The sequence below is a fragment of the Ceratotherium simum genome, chromosome 35 (assembly GCF_057802395.1).
Source record: "Ceratotherium simum simum isolate JZ-2026a chromosome 35, ASM5780239v1, whole genome shotgun sequence".
NCBI lineage: Eukaryota > Metazoa > Chordata > Mammalia > Perissodactyla > Rhinocerotidae > Ceratotherium > Ceratotherium simum.
This window is the reverse complement of record NC_141934.1, coordinates 3216139-3234261: the sequence shown is the minus strand read 5'-3', so window position 1 is coordinate 3234261 and position 18123 is coordinate 3216139. Positions and strand designations below refer to the sequence as shown.

The 18123-nt window shown below is 57.5% G+C and overlaps 1 protein-coding gene across 4 annotated transcripts; it reads right to left on the bottom strand.

The window, feature by feature from the left end:
• Positions 1-2373: 2373 nt before the first annotated feature.
• Positions 2374-17495, bottom strand: RAB36 (RAB36, member RAS oncogene family). 4 transcript variants are annotated; one of them, XM_087423840.1, is made up of 11 exons: positions 17286-17495; positions 16447-16527; positions 13379-13470; positions 11450-11515; positions 10875-10976; positions 8596-8660; positions 6947-7002; positions 6155-6232; positions 5683-5773; positions 3988-4107; positions 2374-3490 (listed from the first exon to the last, which is right to left on the bottom strand). In XM_087423840.1, exons 2-11 carry the CDS (start codon positions 16513-16515, stop codon positions 3426-3428), a joined length of 804 nt encoding a protein of 267 aa, XP_087279966.1. In that variant the 5' UTR covers positions 16516-16527; positions 17286-17495; the 3' UTR covers positions 2374-3425. The 4 variants fall into 4 exon arrangements, 3 of the variants coding, with proteins under 3 accessions (XP_087279966.1, XP_087279967.1, XP_087279965.1); XR_015549919.1 differs by having other exon boundaries at positions 3468-3490; positions 5683-5814; XM_087423841.1 differs by lacking the exons at positions 16447-16527; positions 17286-17495 and adding an exon at positions 12342-12544.
• Between the last annotated feature and the right edge of the window lie 628 nt (positions 17496-18123).

Sequence of the window (18123 nt, the reverse complement as noted above, 5' to 3'; positions counted from 1 at the left end):
GTGGCCAAAATGTTCCATTGTAGCAAGTGTGATGCAAACAGAGGCTTGATGAGCACACACCCACTGGGGCCTGTACTCTTGGAACACTCCTCTGACACCAGCCACCATGCTGTGAGGAAGTCCAAGCCGCCATGTGGAGAGGCCTTGCCAAACACCCAGGCAGATGCCACACCAACTGCCAGCCATAGGAGCAAGGACATTTTGGGCCACTGGACAGTCATTCCAGGGCCCCAGCCACCAACCACTGAGCAGAACTGCAGGTCAAATCATAGAATCATGGGAAATTATAAATAGTTGTTACTTTAAGCAACTAAGTTTTGGGGTGGTTTGTTACATAGCTATAAATAACCCAAACACTCTCCTGCCCCCACATCCCAGGTCCAATTCTTTCCTGTGTCCAGACGCTCTCCACTTTGCATGAGGCTCCTTCCCTAGATTTGCAAAGCTTTCCTCTGGAATTTTCTGTGGCTGGCTCTTACCAAGCTCCTCCTAAGAACAGAACTTACACTTGAGCCCGTAACAGCCCTCACTGGTTGTTCCAGACAGGACTTCAGGGGCCTTTGAGTGAGCAGTGAGGCACGTCCATCTCGGGCCCCTGAGGAGAGCCACACACAGGATTGTTCCCCAGGCAGGTCTACGGTTCGAGCAGGGGGCATCTTGGATCAGAGTGAAATACGTCTGCTGGGAGTAGCCAGCAACCTTCCTGCCTCCCTTACACATCTACTGAGCACCTATCGTGGGCCCTTCCTCCAGGAGGTGCTGGGGAGAAGAGGTCACAAGGTCACCATCCTGGCTCTTGAGGTCCCACGAGTAGGGGAGAAAGCCCAGAGATGGACCACCACACCCAAAGGTATCAAGTGCTGCAAGAGTTGTGGGGGTGCCCACAAAGTCCTCCTGGAGCAGAGGCGCCTGAGCCACAGGGCCCGGAACAGGGCCCGGCACCTGTGAAGACTGCGTCGTGACAGGAGCGGAGGGGCCTGAGGACAGGGGCTGGAGCATGGGGGCCCTGCGGGGTGGGCCAGGGACTGTGAGGAGCCGTGAACGCCAGGCAAGAGCCGGGCGGGCTCAGAGAGCAGGGAGGCGGGGGGACAGGGCAGAGGGACAAGACGTTTCTGAAGCACTTGCACGCGGTCCTGGGTCCCTGCAGAAATTTACGGCCTAATCGTGAGGTGTTTGCTGGGAATGTCTTTGGTGACTTGTCCTATCAGTGGGACCACACTGAAGTGATACTGATGGAGGAGACGCCACACCAACGGTGGGAAACAACTGAGCACACACAGCGGGCAACACAGGGAGAGTTTAATCAACGGCCATTTACAGAGGGTGGGAGCACAGGAGACAGCATGTTTCTAGCCAAGGAGCTAGTAATAGCAGGGCATCATTACTGCACCCCCCTCCCCCGTCCTGGGCCTGAAGGGGAGAGGGGAGGAGCCGTGGAGAGCACCAGCCTACTGTGGCGGGCTCTTCCATCCTGCGACACTTCCTGCCGTGTGCTGCAAACCTGGTCCTGATGTACCCCCAATGCGGCCTGCCACCCGAGACTGTGTCCAGTGGACTGAGCCGGGGCCACAGTCCACAGAAGGGCCAGCAAGGCCCCTTTGGGGAATCTGGAGTGTGCAAAGCTGTAATCACAAGGATGGTCACTGTGGCACCTTGGTAAAAGCTAAAAGCTGGACACAAACCAAATGGCCCACATACGGGGCAGGGTAGGCGGACTATGGGCCAGCCACACGAAGGATAACTGGCAGCTGCCAAAGGAACCAGCAGGCTCAGCGTGCGCCCACAGTGAGGGCTCCTCGGCAGGTCATCAAAAACGCAGGCTGCCAGGCAGCAGGTGCGGCGAGAGGTCATTCTGTTTAAACAGCAAACAAGCTCGTGTAGGAACAGTCTGGAAGGAATCCTACCAGCTGTTAACGCTTCCTTCCAGGGAGTGCCACTGACTGGAGGGGGACTTCCACTTTGCATTTTATACAAAGCTTTGCACTGTCTTGTTTTACAATAAGCATGAACGTAATTGCTTTAAGAATGATTTATATAAAGAAGTATTTTTTCATATCTATAAAAAAAAGAGAGCTAAAAATGTGGTGAAAGGGGAATGAACAGAAGATGCCAGTGTTCCTCTGCAATGATATTTGGCAATCGCTGTGAGCCGATGAGCATCCACCGGGCGCCTGCAGTGTGCCAGGCACTGTTTGAGACACCAGAAGATGGCGCTGACCAGCAAGGCTGCCCAAAAAACGCTCGCTGTCTACAAGAAGCAGGTGGGAGGCCAGACGTGCCCACCAGCCTATGGCACGAGGTGGGCGAGGATGAGAGGGCAAACCCAGGGCTGTGGGGTGTGGGGCGGGTTGGGGAGCAACATGATGGGCATGGAGGAGGGCAGGGCACTCTGGGCGGGAACTGGGGGGGGGGGGGAGTGTGCAGGAGTGGGTGGTGGAGACAGGGAGCACGCTAGACTCCGGAGGACTTTGGATGTCCTCCAAAGATGCGTCCTGGACCATCACAAAGGTCCTGACAAGAAAGGCCCAGCGCTTTCTTGGCCCCAGGCCCTTCCTGTGCAGGCTGGTGGGAGAGAGAGGTGGTGGGGGCAACAGTGGGTGCCAGGCCAGGAGAGTCTGGGTGACTGCTGCTGGTGGCAGAGCCAGGCAGTGACACGTACATGGGATGTAGCAGCAAGTTCCCCCGGGGACAGTTGGGCAGTCTTCCTCCTGCAGCACGGCTGGGGAAATTCACTGTCCAGGTGGGCACGAGTGGCCTATTCTGCCTATCCTCGCCCACTGACCAGGAGGGCAGGACCTGGCGATCATGGGGGAGCCAGAGACGGTCCCTCGGCCAGAAGGGGCCTGAGAGACCTTCTCGTCCATCCTCCTCCAGAGAGGCAGGGCTGTCCAGGGACCTCATGAGTCTGTGGCAGAGGGAGAGTGGACAGTGAGGTCTGGGGCTCCGAGGCCCAGAACTGCAAGTCCTGTTGATGACAGAAAAGGCCCAAGCAGGGATGGTAGGTGGGCATTCCCTCATGGCCAACTCTGATAAGTCCTGCTTGCCTGCACCACTGAGATGAGAAGGATTCTGAGGCCAACTCAGGAAAGCTGGGGAAGAGTGTCCAAGTGGACTGCTGATGTGTGCTGAGGGCGAGGGCTGTGGGCCATGGGGCACAAGTGTCTCAAGGCCAGAGGGGACTGTCTGGCAACTCTGGAGGTGTGACTGGTCTTCCAGATGATCACCACAGTGCTCCCACCAACTGGGCAGTGTGAGGGGGCCTTTCCTGGCTCCTGAGCCACTAAACAGAAGTGGCTGAGTGCTGGGGCTCAGCACAGTGGGTGGACAGTCACGTTGCAGAGCTTGGGATCCACGTCACCCCTCCAGTCACGGAAGGCACTGTCTGTGCGCGTGTGGGGAGTGGAGGCCTCTGACGCAGGCCTCAGCTAACAGCAACCCAGGGCGGACGGCCTCTTGCTCTCCTGGGTCTCGGGTGGACTTCCCTCCACTCCTGCAGGGAGGGGAGAAGTCACTGGGTGTCAACCAAGCACTTGCAGCTGACACTGGGCAGGCCCCCCGCTGGGACCCGCTGGTGACTCTGCCAGCCAGAGCCGTGAGCTTCAACTGCTGGGCCTCTCGTTCAAGGCCTGATGACCTGGCACAGGCTGAGAGGCCCAGGATGCATTCTGGTGGTGGGACAGAGTGGGCAACGGCACAGACTAGGAGAGCCAAAGCCAGGACACGTCCACGGAGCCCAGGAAGCCCAGCCTGGCCCATGAGGAGGCTGCCAGCAGGACAAGGAGAGCCAGGGAGGGAGTCTGGGCTGGCAGGCAGGGTCAGGGAGGCTACAGGCCCGAGGTCAGAGTGAGGGGAAAAAGGACAGCCCAGAGAGGACAGCAGGGGGTGACAAGTCAAGGGAATGGCTGCGTCTCGGGACGGGAGGATGGTGGATGTGGATCTCAGGCCGCAGGCCTGCTCCCCAGCCCCGAGCCAGCCGCCTGTACGCACGGATGAGGTCTCCATCGCCGACCTGGCGCCGGGCACTGCTCCTCCTCTCCAGGTCCTGCAGCACCGACTGCTCGAACGCTAGGGCAGCCACGCGGCTGAAGAAAGCCTTCACGTTCTCCCCTGTGGGCCCACGGGACACTGTGACCCCGTCCGCCTCTGCCCTTGCCCGCACGCGCATTTGGGTGGGAGCTGGGGGGGTGTGGGGGCCAGGGTGGCCCACCTCTGGGCTGCCCAGGGCAGCAGAGTGAGGGAAGGGGCTGGCCTGGCTTCCCACCTGGCTCCAGCCTCCTCTCAACCCAGACATCCGCCCCAGCCGCTCCCTCAGATCTCTGAGCCTTGGTTTCCCAGCATAGTCTACTCTTCTAACCAGGCACTGCTGAGCACCTCCTGCAGGCCAGGCTGGGACATGTAGCAATCAGAAGGATACCTGCTCTCTTATAACTTTTGAGCACCTGTCCAGTGGGCAGCCATGAGAATTAAGGTGCCACTGGCTCCCCCTGTGGAACCTTTGTGCATCCTCCTTCAGGTGGAGGAGGCTGCCCATCCGGGCACAGGGCTGAGCTCCAGTCCCTGGCATGCACGCTGCTCTTGTGCAGCTACCAACCTGTACAACTGCACAGGGCAATCCTGCTTGGCCCATAGGCGGCTCTCAGTGTAAGTGCTGTTACTCTGATAAGAAAGCAGCTTCTCATAGGGCACCGGGGACACGTCAGGAGGGAGCAGAGGGAACCAGGCCTTTGGCACTACCACATTTTTGTGTTGGGCTAGAGGCGGCGCTTCCACCTGCGGCGTCTATCCTCAGTGCTCCCGCCGCCGCCTCACCCAGTCCCTGGCCAGATGTCCACTGTGGCCCCTCATCTGGGGCAAGGACTACCGGGCGTAATTCCTGAGTCCTCAAGTCCCTGGGGGCTACTCTGTGCCAGGCACTGCATATTATTCCTTTCATCCCCCCAACAACCTGTGTTTTCAGTTTGTTCTTTGCTTCTCTGCATTTTCTAATATTTCACAGTGAGTATTTATGGCTTTTGTAATTTAAAACATGTTTTTCCGTTAAAAGTAAAACGAGATGAACAGCATCACCCTGCTTCCCCGAGGAGAAGGACACGGAGGCTCGGAGACGTGGCATCTTGCCGGGGCCGCGTAAGCAGTGGCCTATGGGTAAAGGCGGCTCAGGGGCTTGGGCCCAGGGTGCGGGGACAGATCGGGTGGGATATGGATGAGGGCTAGGGGACTGTGAGTGATGTTTCAGTGTCTTCCATGGTGACTCCCAGGGAAGGGACGGGAGCCCCCAGTTACCAGGGCCTTCTCTGTACCTGGTGGTCCTCCCACCTGGCACCCACAGGTCAGGGGCAGGACGGTGCAGTGTTACAGGAGAGGGCTGCGTTCCAGCCCCAGCCCTGCCACTTCCTCCCTGTGACCCTGGAAGTGACTTCACAGGGATAAAATGGACCTGCCTCATGGGCAGGGGGTGGTTTCGTTAGAGAACACGGTGGCACAGGGCCAGGTATCACTATTCCTATCGTCCCCGAGGCAGGGCTCCCAGTCCCCCCTAGAGACGAGGAGATTCCACTCAGACAGCATGCTCCAGCACAGCTAGCTGTGACACGGGCACACCATAGAGTCACAGAAGGAAACACGCGAGCCTCCCACTGCTGGCCCCATGCCCACCATGGTGACAGCCCCGCGCCCACTCACCTGTCTTGGCTGACACCGACCAGTACTCGGCCTGCATCTCGTTGGCCAGGCGCACGGCCTCCGCTTCCGCCTGCTCACACGCCGTCCCTGACTGGGAGAAGCGGCCCTGCTGACCCAGCTTCCCGGGCCCTCCTGCGGGAAGGTGCCTGGGGTAGGTGGCTGCCTGCTTCCCACTGTGCCTCCTTCCTCCCCGTCTCACCCTGGACTGGGGAGCCCCATGCAAGGGTGGGGGATGCCTGCCCGGGGGTGAGACCCCAGCGGTCCCAGACAAGTCTGAGTGCCAGCTGTCCCTCTCTGATGAGACAAGCACAGGCCACTCAAGTGCCCCTAACTTTCCACTCCTGGGCCTGCGGTCTTCAAATTCCCATCTAGGCATGTTAGAATCCCCCTCCATCCCCCAAGCTTGGGCTGAAAGCAGATGCATTTTCTGGAGGGCCAGGCTGTCCCAGGCCTTCAGCTCTGCTCTGCTCACCAGAAGGTCCTTCTTGGTTCCCACTAGGAACACAAAGCAGGAGCCCGGCTCGTTCTCCCTCAGTGCATCTGCCAGCCACTGCCTGGAATGCACAGAGGGGAGACACGCTGAGGGACGGCACCCACCCATCTAGAGGGGCCCGGGCACAGGGGTGCAGACCCAGGTCCTCCCTAGGGCTGAGAGCACTGAGCCAGGAGGTGCAGGGAGGGCACCTTGACCCACCATCGCCCCAGCCTCCCTCACAGGGTTTGAGAGATGCTGGATGCGAATGCCCCAAACAAAAGCGAGGTGAAGTGGGCTTTGGTCCATTAGCTGGGAGATTCTCAGCAGAAGTAGGATGCCTCCTGGAATTGGTCATGTGGCCAGCTCTCTTCACCAGCGCTCTGCCCAAGACAGCAAGTGCCAAATCACGTCCGTTCAGACAGGACCAGCTATGTACTTTGCAGGGCCCCGGACAAAGTGAAAATGCGAGGTCCCTCATCCAACAAGTATTAAGGCTTTCAAGACGGCAACAGCAGAGCATTAAAGCGAGTGCAGGCCCTCCTGAGCGCCGGCCCCCATGTGACTGCGTTGGCTGCGCCCTGAGCTGGCCCTGCCCTCAGCAGACAGGCGCAAATCTTGAAGGATAATGAGGATACTGGATAGTACATGGCCTGTGGGCAGTCAGTTCTGACAAGCGATCTGGTCACTCACACCCACCATCGGGGGCCCAGCCCATGGGCCCAGGGTTGGGGATCCCTGCCAGGCAGCTTCCTGAGCCCAGGGGGACCCTAGGGGAGGCAAAGCCCAGACTTGCCTGGTGTGCTCCAGAGTCTGCACGTCAGTGAGGTCAAAGGCCGTGATGATCACTGCACACATGCAGAAAAGCCACAACCAGGTCAGAGACAGGTGAGGCAAACATGGTGGGGTCCCCTCGGGCAGCTCCCTGCTCCCCAGGAGGAGCCCAGAGAGGAGCCCAGCTCCTACAGAAATGCTGGGTGGCCCCTCAGACACTCAGCCCTGGAACCCACGAAGGAGGCTGGGAAGGAGACACCCCATGGCTGCCCCTCAGGACCCTCTCCCACCTCCCTCTCCCACTCACACCCAGCCTCCCAGCCACAGTGGGGAATCCAGGGGGCAAGATGAGGTGGGCATGGAGCTCGTGGGCTCCTGTGTTCAAATCTCCCCTCTGCCATTGATGGCTAAGGGAGCTTGAGTGAGGGCCTTAACCACTGAGAGCCTCAGTTTCCCCATATGTGACATGGTGAGACGATACCTCTAGCTCTGAGGGTTGCTTGAGGATTAAGCAAGAGCAGCTATTCTAAAAGCTCTGAGTGCCGGGCCTGACGCGGGGCAGACTTTCCACCACAGCAGCTATGGCTGTGAAGGTGATTAGCGACAACCAGCTTTGGGGAAACAACTTCTGGGGAGCTGGGGGGGTGGCGCAGAAAACTGGGAGATACAGCCCCCTCGGCTCCTCTTGTCACTGGTCCTGAGTGGCCAGGACCCTGCTGGAGTCCTGAGGGGAGCCCCACTTGGAGGACATTCCAGAAAGGCCTGCTGTCTACTGGCCCCCGATGGTATGAGCAGGGCTGGACAGGGCCTTCCTCTGCTCCTTGGCTGAAGGCTGCAGGAGCGCTGCCCAGTGGAGGGGAGTGGAAGTGAAGGAGGAAACTGAGGAAGGGCAGGATGGTGGCCTGGGGATGCTGTTTGCAGGGGTGTGCTGTGCCTTACATCACTTATCCCCAGGAGGTGTCATCCCCCCAGAGAAGAGAAAGGCCACAGTGGACGTGGCAGAGCTGAATTTTAACCCACGGTGGAGAGGCTCATGGTTTGTTTCCTGTCTTTGCTTTTTTCAAATCTTAACGAAAATGTTGATGTTTTACACCAGTTCTGTGTAGACATAGCTGTGCCTCATAATCTGATCCTGATTTGGGTTACTGTGGATATTTCTCTTCCACCTCCCACTGAAACCTCTTTCTGTCTTCTTCCTGGGACGGGGGGCTGGAGTAGGGAGCTTATGCTGATGCTGCCTGGTGTCCTCCCCGCACTGCCCCCGCCTGGGGGTGAAGTCCTCCGGTGGTCACCTCCGCTCCTCCCCTCAGGCCTAGCCTCTCTCCCACCTCCTCCTGGAGTTGTCTCTGCACTTCTTTTCTGGGCTCACTGGACACGCACTTCCCCCTCTGAGCGTCTTTCTGAGCTGAAACTGGGGCTGAGCCTTACATGGAGCACCCACCAGCCCGGGGTCCCTAAAGGGTGTGACTGCCGAGGCCAGCACCGGCCCTGGCTGGAAGGCAGCTTCTCCGTCCCAGAGAACTGGCCCAGGGGGTGTTCTGAGTGGTGTTCAGAGGACACACTGGTGCCTGCACAGAGCACCTGCACTTCTCATTGTGGAGTGCAGGGGGGAGCCCCCTGCTGCACGTGCTTGAGGGCCCCACGACTGCCATCAGCCAGCTGCTCACCCTGGGCACCCCGGTAGTAGGCGGATGCGATGCACTTGAACTTCTCTTGCCCTGCTGTGTCCCAGCTGTGCGGTGGCAGAGAGAGAAAGGGAAACAGAGAGATGGCAGATTAAGCGACTGCAGTGGTCTGAGCCAGCAGGATGGGGGACAAGGGGCAGGCAGATCCGAGGGCCCATGCCAGCTGCATGGACTTCAGGAAGTGCCTGCTGCCAGCCAGCCGTCCCTCAGCCCCCAATTCCTTATGATCCCTTCCTAGGGTGCCCCACAGGGGAATTCCCTGGCTGGATTCACCATGCCCACGGTGGGGGGACACAGCCTTGGGAGTTCCACTGCCCAGATAGAGGGAGTTGTAGCTCAGTCCCTCTGACCATGCCACTCAAAAAGAGAATGTGCTCCCTGATGTGCTTGCTCTGAAGATGTGGAAGGCCACCTGCAGAAGAGGCCCTGTGAATAGGACTGGGGCTCCAGGCCAAGCCGCCAGCTGTGGCTCTGCACTTGGTCATGTGTCACCAAGCCATGGCTTCACATTCCTCACTGCAGTGGAGGGGAAGCTCACCTCCCCAGGTGGGGGGAGGGGGTGTCTAACAGGGACACGGTTTGCATCTCCTGGGTGATTCTGATCAGTTAGTTCTGGCTCTCTGGAGAAGCTGAGTCCTGGCTCCATGGAAAAGAATGCAACAATCGATTAATGATGTCTGCCATGGGCACAGTATAGTAGAGTGGGGTGCACATGCTGAGATCTACCAGTCCTGGTTTAGAACCAGAGAGGAGAAAAATAGGTAAGACTGAGTCTGAAAATCCATCTCTTTTTAAAGCTCAACAGATCAAAATTTAACTTTTCTCAGTAAACTGAAAAGTAGATAAGCCATGAATAAGACATCAACAGTCTGAAATTTTCTCAAGTGATCGAGCATGATGCCGAACTTTTTGACACTATTCTTTCATTAATTCATTCATATTTTCTTTCACTTATCTGAAGATGACTCTGGGTGGGGAGCTGGGAGGGTAGCCTAGAGGTAGGGACACTTGGGTGGCTGGCAATGGCCTCAAGGTAGGACAATGAGAGGCCAAGCCACGACAGCATCCCTGTCTTGTCCTGGGCCCTCTAATTCCATATGGCCTATGGCCACAATGTGAACCCAGCCACAGGCCACTCTCTGCACAGCTCTTTGCTCTTCTCAGCTCTCCTGGCTCTAAATCCCCTCGGTCCTGCAGCCTTGCATTTTCACAGCCTCTTCTGCTCTGGTCTGACCCTGTACTCTCCCTTGAGTGAGATTCAGTGGCACCATCTTGCTCCAGACTGCACTGGGGCTGTCCTCAAAGAAGGGGGCACTGTCTTGACAGAGTTAGGAGCTGAGGTCCACGAGATGCTGAGCTCCATCCTGATTACCATGGATCCCCAGGCCCAGCCCAGGCAGGGCATGGAGGATTGAGCATGAAACCAGAGGAGCAGGTGTGAACCCCAGGAAGGGAAGGGAAAAAGGGACCAGGACAGGGGCCTGGTGAATGCCAGCAGGAAAGGGGGGGGCAGAGGCAGCCATGAAGGAGAGTGATGAGGGGGAAGGGTCCACATAGGAGGGCCTGGGATGGGAGGGAGCCATGCAGGAGAGGGCAGGGCTGGAGATGTGGGCAGGCCTGCAGCATCCTCCAGGTACCAGAGGAGAGGGAAGGCAAGGTCCAGAGCTCTGGTGGGAAAGCGTGAGCCTAGGGGAGAGACTCTGGGCTGTTCTAAGGGAAACTAGAGGGGAGAGGCCTAAGCCAATAGGCCACCAAGAGGCAGAGGCATGGGGTCTGGCAGGGAAGAAGACAGGGGGAGAGGCAGCGGGAGCAAAGTGAGGGCAGTGGGGTGAATTTTGGCCCATCTTCCAGATGGGAACAGAGGCTCACAGGTCTGAAGTGACTTGCCAAAGGCCACCCTGCTGGCCTGGTAAGTGAGATCACAGAGGGCCAGGCGGAGGAACAACGGGAACCCGGAGCCGGAACCTGGGGAGGTGGGGGCATCATGGGAGGATGGGGGAGGGTGGGCATGTCAGGCTATGAGGACTTTCCCAGGTCCCACAACCAACACGAGTCACCTGTCAGGACTGAGGGAGCACCCAGGGCCTGGGGGAACGAGGGACGCCCAGTTTCTCACGAGCCGCCAGGGCTGCTTGCCCAGACGGGTCCTTGCTGAGCACCACAGGGCACAGTTGAGGAGCTCGCCGCGGCCTTTCCCACGGGTCCTGGTGAAGCCTGCCCATGAGCCACACAGGGAATGGCACAACACGATGGCAACTTACATCTGGAGGCTGTAGGGAATCCCAGCGATCTCAAAGCGCTCGATTTCAAAGTCCACCCCGATGGTGGCCTTGTAGTCACGGTCAAAAACATTCTTGCAAAACCTATGGGAGCCGAGGAAGTCATGAGAGAGGCTGTGCACGAAGCTTCACTCGTGACACTGAGAGTCTGGAGGCAATGAAAAGTCCACCTGCAGGGAATTGCTAAAGAGATGATGGTCCATGGAGAACATGGACGGACAGATGGACAGCCGATGAGAACTATGTGGGGGAAGAGAGGCTGCAGCAGCCCAGATGGCAAGCACTGCAAGTCAGGGACAGAGACAGAGAAACTGGGTATCCATTTGCAGCAAGGGCAGTGAGGTGTGAGCCCGTGGCCCCAGGGGGACAATGTGACCAATGCCAAGCTCCTGGGATGCCACTCTCCGCCTGACCCCGCCATCTCCCTGATTTCTTGCACCCCCTCCATGGGGTGTAGTTTCCAGCAGCCACATGACCTCGACTACAACAATGTTTTCTGGGCCTCGCAGGCAAAAGTGTGACAACCTGCTGCTGGGAGGTGTGGCCGGTGGGCGCACCTGTGGATGAGGCTGGTCTTGCCCACGTAGAGATCGCCGACGACAACCACCTTGGAGAGCTTCAGCCTGTCAGGAATACAGCCGTGTTGCTCTCAGGCATGGTCACAAGACATCCTCATACACACGGGCCCTTCCTTCCCTGTGCTCCCCACTCATGAGCCACCCCTCAATACTGGATACGGGATGGGCCACCTGCTGAGACACTCTGGACTGTCTATCCTCATCCCCAGCCCTCCAAGGGGAGGGTAGGAGAGCCTGCATTTGTTCTGGGGACTCTGCTGTCCCTGGGGCTGTACCCCTGACCCCGCTGGACCCAAGTCCCTGGTGTGAGGATTAGAAATGGGCATGAGGAGAGGCTGAGGGAAGGAGCAGACGGAAGAGCCCCAGGTGGGGCTGTGTCCAAGCCGGGGGGTGCAGCCAGGAACCTGGAGCGCACTGAGGTGACACACACAGCACCAATATGCAGGGGACGCAGGCACAGAGGCAGAGCCCCTGCACGTCCTACCCAGCCCTGGGGCTGTGTGCCTGATGGGCTCCTGCTTCTCGCAAGCAGGCACTCACTGACCAGGGCACTACTGTCACCCGCTTCCTTGGAGGGGTCTGCAAGGGCCAGGCAGGCTGAGTGGCATGTCACGGACAGGACTCAGGTCTGTATGTCCGGGCTGTGGCTTGAGGCAAATCGGCTCTGAGGTTCTTGGGCTCTCTGGGGACCCTGTTCACCGAGGGCAGCCGCCACCTCACGGTGTGTGTGTCCTGCACTCCCCCAGCAGCTGTCCTGGGATTCGTGATGATGGTCTAAGAGTTTCTGCAGCTCATGCCAAAGCTCAACAGGTAAACATCTGACCAGACGGCAAGAGGGCACCTCTGTCACCTGTGACCTGGTGCAGCTCACCTGGCCATGTCTGTGAGGGCAGGGGCTGGGTCTACTCTGCTGCCAGGCAGCCTCTAGTTCTGGAACAGGGTGGCGCTGACTTCACTTTTCAGATGAACAAGTAAAGGTGCTGCTGAGGTACTGTGGGGGTACCCTCTGTGCCTCAGTTTCCCCACGTCCCAGCACTGCTGTGAAGGCTCAGGGAGATAATCTTCATGAAGCACCTGTATGGAACCAGCAATCCCAAATTGGGGCCATTACTCTCATCCCACGACCACGGCTGCTTGAGCCATTCCAACCTGAGCCCTGCCTCACTTTGTGTCGCTTTGGGAACCTCAGAGCTGGGCGTCTGTTGCGGCTTCCCCACATCTCTGAGCTCAGCTGACTCCCTGGGCAGACTGTGAGCTCCTCAGGACAAGGCAAAAGCAGGCCCTTGTCCCTGCTTGTTATAAGAAGAAGTGACTGTTGCAAGATCCCTGTGCAGGCAGTGCCAGGTGCTACAGGGGCAGGAATAAGGCGGTGCCAGGTGCTGCAGGAACAGGGCGGTGCCAGGTGCTACAGGGGCAGGAATAAGGCGGTGCCAGGTGCTACGGGGGCAGAGACAGGACAGACACAGCCCTGGCCTTCATGGGCTAGGTCTAGTGAGGAATCCAGACAAGCAGTCTGGCTCCTGGCTGGGGCACAGGAGCACGCAGGAGGGCCGCCCCGCCCAGCTCAGGCTGGGGGCAGGGGTCGTGAGAGGGGTTCAGAGAAGGCCCCCAGACCTGACACTCTACAGAGACCTGAAAAGTAGGAAGACATTCCAGACACCAGAAATAGACATGTGCTGAGACCTCAGGCTGAAAAATCATGTGCCCAACTGACTGAGAGGAGGAAAAGCTGTTCTACAGGGCAGAGGTGTGTTAAGGACAGCCAGACAGAACTCCCGGTCGTCTTCAGTCCTGTACTGGGTTGCCTGTGTAAGTGTTTCATTTGTTCCCTCACACGTTCATTCATGCACCCATTCTTTCCCGCCATCTCCCCCAACGTCCTGCACCCTGGGCTGAGGCGGCACTCACCCGATAGTGCCCATGTTCCTGTGCTGGCAGGCGGCACTGACCTGCCCGTGAAAGTGCTCCTTGAGCTGCAGGCAGGCGTCTGGCATGTACCACTGGAAAGAGACAGACAGACAGACAGGCGGGCCCATCATCCTGCGAAGCTAAGCAGGGCAGCGAGGTGGTGACTTATTTCCCAGCATTCCCTCCCTCCCGAGCCTCCAGGCTGGCAGCCTCATTAGCTTCCCCTGATCCTACTGTCACATCTGTCTCTATCTTGTCAGTAGCCTTGAGACTCCAGGGTCTTGTGAGTTCCCAGGAGCAGCAGCAGGGGACAGGCCAGACCAAAGAGCCCAGGCGGGGACTCAGCTGGTTCTCACTGCAGGCAGCCGTGCCCTTGCTGCAGGCGTGTCGCAGGCCTCTGTCATCTCTGGTCCTCTCAGGGTGAGATGAGGAGTGGGCTGTCAGGGCCCTTTTAGCTCCAAGATCTCCCCATACCTTCTGTGGATCTCTGATGCCGTTTTTGTTTAAAAAAATATGCATAGAGCCGGCTCCGTGGCTTAGCGGTTAAGTGTGCGCGCTCCGCTGCTGGCGGCCCGGGTTCAGATCCCGCGCGCGCACCGACACACTGCTTCTCCGGCCATGCTGAGGCCGTGTCCCACATACAGCAACTAGAAGGATGTGCAACTATGACATACAACTATCTACTGGGGCTTTGGGGGGAAAATAAATAAATAAATAAAATCTTTAAAAAAAAAATATGCATATAAGTGCATGGAAAATGTCCCGGACGGCACTTTCCGTCTTCCACATTTCTTGGATGCAGAACTGGGCAGTGGTTTAAGAGCACGGCCTTGGGGTCAGGGAGACCTGTGTCCACTCTTACCTGCTGTGTGACCCTGGGAAGTTGCCTAATATGTCTGAGCTTTAATTTCCTTGTCTATAAAACCTCACAGACTTGGGGGCAAAAAATGAGATACTCTTTGTAAAGCCATCAGCACAGAGCCAGCCTAGCACACACTAAGAGCTCAACAAACGTCCACAGCTATTAGGACGCTGTGACACGTGTCAAATGCACATTTGTTTTATAATTAGAAAAAATGAGTAAAGGGAGTAAAGGGAAGGACTTGCCCCACCTGACTGCAAATTTCTCAGGTCTGAAGTGGTGTGACCCTGGGGCACAGGATGAACTTGGCCAGCAGTGGCCTATGACCCCTAACTGCCACAGGCAGTCGGGGGAGAATCTCACCTTCTGTGGAAACAGCACAGATGCCCCAGGCTGCTTCCTAGGGTAGTGGAAAGGCAGAGCTTTGGAGTCAGCCAGAGTCAAGTCCTGGCTGGGTCAAGTCCCGGCTCCACCAAGCCCAGCTGTGTGACTTCAAGCAGCCCTCCCTACCTCTCCGAGCCTCCCTGTTCTGCTCTGTAAACAGGATCCTTCATCCCACGAGACCTGGACTGTTTTGTGCCAATCACGCTTCCCTTCCTTTTGGCTCATTAAACACTAGTCTCCGTCATTCCTGGTTGCCACTGTCAAGCTCTGTAGGGAAGCAATTGCCTGGGCCTCTAAGGAGATGGAAAATCCTGGGAGAATTGTCCACGAGTCTGAGGCACCAAGGCTTTCTCTGTGGCTGTGTGGAGAAAGAACTCCAGGGGGGAGGCAGAAGACAGGGGAGGAGGAGGAATGACTGCAGACCCCAAATCCCAGGGCTGACGGTCACCTCCTTCCTCCCTACCAGCCTGGGCACAGAATTCAAAAGATACACAGGCCTCTCTGTGGAGCGGATTTCTCCCTCCACGCCAGTCCCAAGCCACATGGAGGCAACCACTGACAGCAGGATCTTACGTATCTTTCCAGAGGTATTTTCTGGATGTATAAGCAAACACATACATTTCTTTTCTCCCCTCTCCTTTTTTCGCACACAAGAGTGCACTACACACACGCTCCATTCCTCACATTTTCACTTAAAGATTTACTTGGGGGGCCAGCCCCGTGGCTTAGCGGTTAAGTGCGTGCGCTCCGCTACTGGCGGCCCAGGGTTCAGATCCCGGGCACGCACCGACGCACCGCTTCTCCGGCCATGCTGAGGCCGTGTCCCACATGCAGCAACTAGAAGGATGTGCAACTGTGACGTACAACTATCTACTGGGGCTTTGGGGGAAAAAAAAAAGGAGGAGGATTGGCAATAGATGTTAGCTCAGAGCCGGTCTTCCTCAGCAAAAAGAGGAGGATTAGCACGGATGTTAGCTCAGGGCTGATCTTCTTCACAAAAAAAAAAAAAAGATTTACTTGGGCTCTCATCGCACTTGTTTTTCCTCACGTCTGTGTCAGGAAGTAGCATTTCGCTGTCTAAGCAGCCCCTGTCTGAGGATATTTATGTTGTGTCTGACCTTCTGCTTTATAAATTGCTGCAATGCCTGGCCTCAAATGGCTGGATCAGAAGGTAGGGGCATCTGCAGTGCTGGGAAATAATGTCCCACTGCCTTTAAGGAGGTTGTACTGATTTGCATTCCCGGCTGTGATTAATAACGGATTTTAATACAGATGGAAGAGAGCGGTGAGTTTTCAGCAGGAACCAAAGGCAGAATGGTAAGCGGGGAGAACCCTGGATTTGGCGTCAGGAAACTGGAGTGCTGTTTTGATAACAGTAATAATAATAATGAAAACAACAGCGACCACAACTCAGGCAAGGGAGCTCCAGTTTACCATGAGCTACACACCCGATGTGAGAGGAATTATCCTTGTGTATCAGTGGCTCTGAGAGGTTGAGTAACTTGCCCACAGTCACACAGCTTAATGACAGAGTCAGGATTCACACCAGGACTGTCTGGCTGCAGAGTCTATGCCCTTAACCTTCATGGCATACTGCCTCTTGGTGTCACCCTTAACTTGCTGGCCCAACTTGGGCAAGTCAATGCCAAGTACCCCAGCTTCTCGAGAAGTCTGGTAACTCCCTGGGGTCTGTGGGCGAGGGACTGGCCTCCCTAGTTCACCTGCCTTGTTTCTGGTGGGGAGTGCAGGTGGGGGAGCTGGATGTGGACATAGTGTCAGGAGAGCAGTGCACACATAATGGGCTGGCCTAGTGACTCTCTACCTTAGGGAAGCTGGTGATGACGCGGTCCCGGCTCACAGGAGGCCCAAAAGGCATCAGGGAGGACCTCATCCTTCCAGAGTCCTGTGGACCCAACATGGGAAAGAGAGTTAGGGAGCTGTGCAAATCCCTGGGGACTCACCTGCAAGTTCATGCCTAACTTTTCAGTAGCTTTAAAAACAGATCCAAGCCTCCTGCTCTGTCAGGACTACCTCCCAGAGGTCATCTCTTTCACCAATTTGCAGGCAGTATTGGCGGGGGTGGGGGGGGGGTGGGGGGGTGGGGAGGGAGGGGGGTGCTGCATGGCCCACATTCCTGCCTGGGAGTCCAGAAGACCTGCGTCTCCTATCAGGCATCCCACCAGCGGTGGTCCCTCTCTGAGCTTATCACTGGGTGCGAGTGAGGCATGGTACCAACGCCAGGCTGTGCACTACAGCCCAGGGAGAGGGAGTAGAACGGGAAGGGGTCCCCTGATCCTAGTTTCTAAGGGATGAGGCCCTAGGTAGGCCGTCCCCAAACGCCCTCATCTCCCCCAGCGCTGGGCTCCTCACACCTATTCCACAGCCTTGTCTCTCCCTCTCCTGTCCGCCCCCTGCCCCCACCAGTGTGGCCTTGACCATGGCCTGCTATCTTCTCCAATCTGATCTGGCTCTCTTCCAGCACCAGCACGGGCCTGGCCCAGGGTGGGCGCTCAGGCAAAGAGGAGGCCCCGGGGCGCAGGCCGCGTTCAGGTCATGGCGGTGGGAGGTGGGCAGGGGACGCGGCACCCTTCCGACCACGGCGTGAGACGCGCCCCTCACTGGAGTGGGCCGAGGGTGGGACAGAGCGGGCAGCGGACTCACCTGCTGCGGCTGCAAAAGCTTCGGACTCAGCGAGGCCTGGCCTGGTGGGGCTCGCGGCGCCGATCACCACGGCAACCGGCGCCACGAGGGACCCGCGGCGTCTGACGAATCCTGGACGTCGGGGGCGGGGTCTGGGCGGGGTTCACAGCGGCGAGAGTTCACGCGCGGCCTGCTCGAGCGATCACCATAGCAACCAAAGCCTCGCGGGAGCAGCTGCCGCCTGGCAAGGCGGCCGCCGGTGCGCTGCCCTGGCCGGCTATCATCACGGCAACGAGGGCGGGCCCGGATAGGTGGGCTCTGGGTGTGGCCAGGGCGGCCGGGGGTGGAGCCTGGGCTCCAGGGGCGGGGTCTGGGCGGGGCTGACCGTGGAGAGACTCGCATCCCGGATCTGCATGGCTGGGAGAGTTGGTGGCTCAAACTGGTAGGGATTATGCGAAGTGTTTAAGTATTTATTTTCATAATATATTAAATATTATTTTTTCTGGTTATCTAAATATTTCGTGTTTTTCTTTATATATTGGTATGGAGGGATCTTGAAGGTCCCTTGACTCCCTTGTCTCACATCCCATATGAGATCTATGAGTAAATCCTGTAGGTTCTACCGTGAAAATGTATCCAGTATCCTCTCTCTCCCTCCCACTTCCACTGGTGTCACCCTGGTCTAAGCATCATCCTCTCTCCCCTTGACTGGCCTCCCTGCTTCCACCCTTGCCCCTATCCTAGTCCTAGCTCAGCAGCCCCAGAGATCCTCCTGTTGAAACACAGATCAGATCACGTCAGTCCTCGGCTCCAAACGCTCCAGTGCCTCCTCATCTCTCTGAAATTAATAAAGTCTTTA

Coding starts and splice junctions, on each gene's coding strand:
- RAB36 (XM_087423839.1), bottom strand. CDS start 6,677: ATGCTCTGCTGTTGCCGTCTTGAAAGCCTTAATACTTGTTGGATGAGG. Junction 5,815..6,154: donor GAACCAAGAAGGACCTTCTG/GTGAGCAGAGCA, acceptor ACCTTCCCGCAG/GAGGGCCCGGGAAGCTGGGT. Junction 4,108..5,682: donor GTCGGTGTCAGCCAAGACAG/GTGAGTGGGCGC, acceptor GTGGGCCCACAG/GGGAGAACGTGAAGGCTTTC.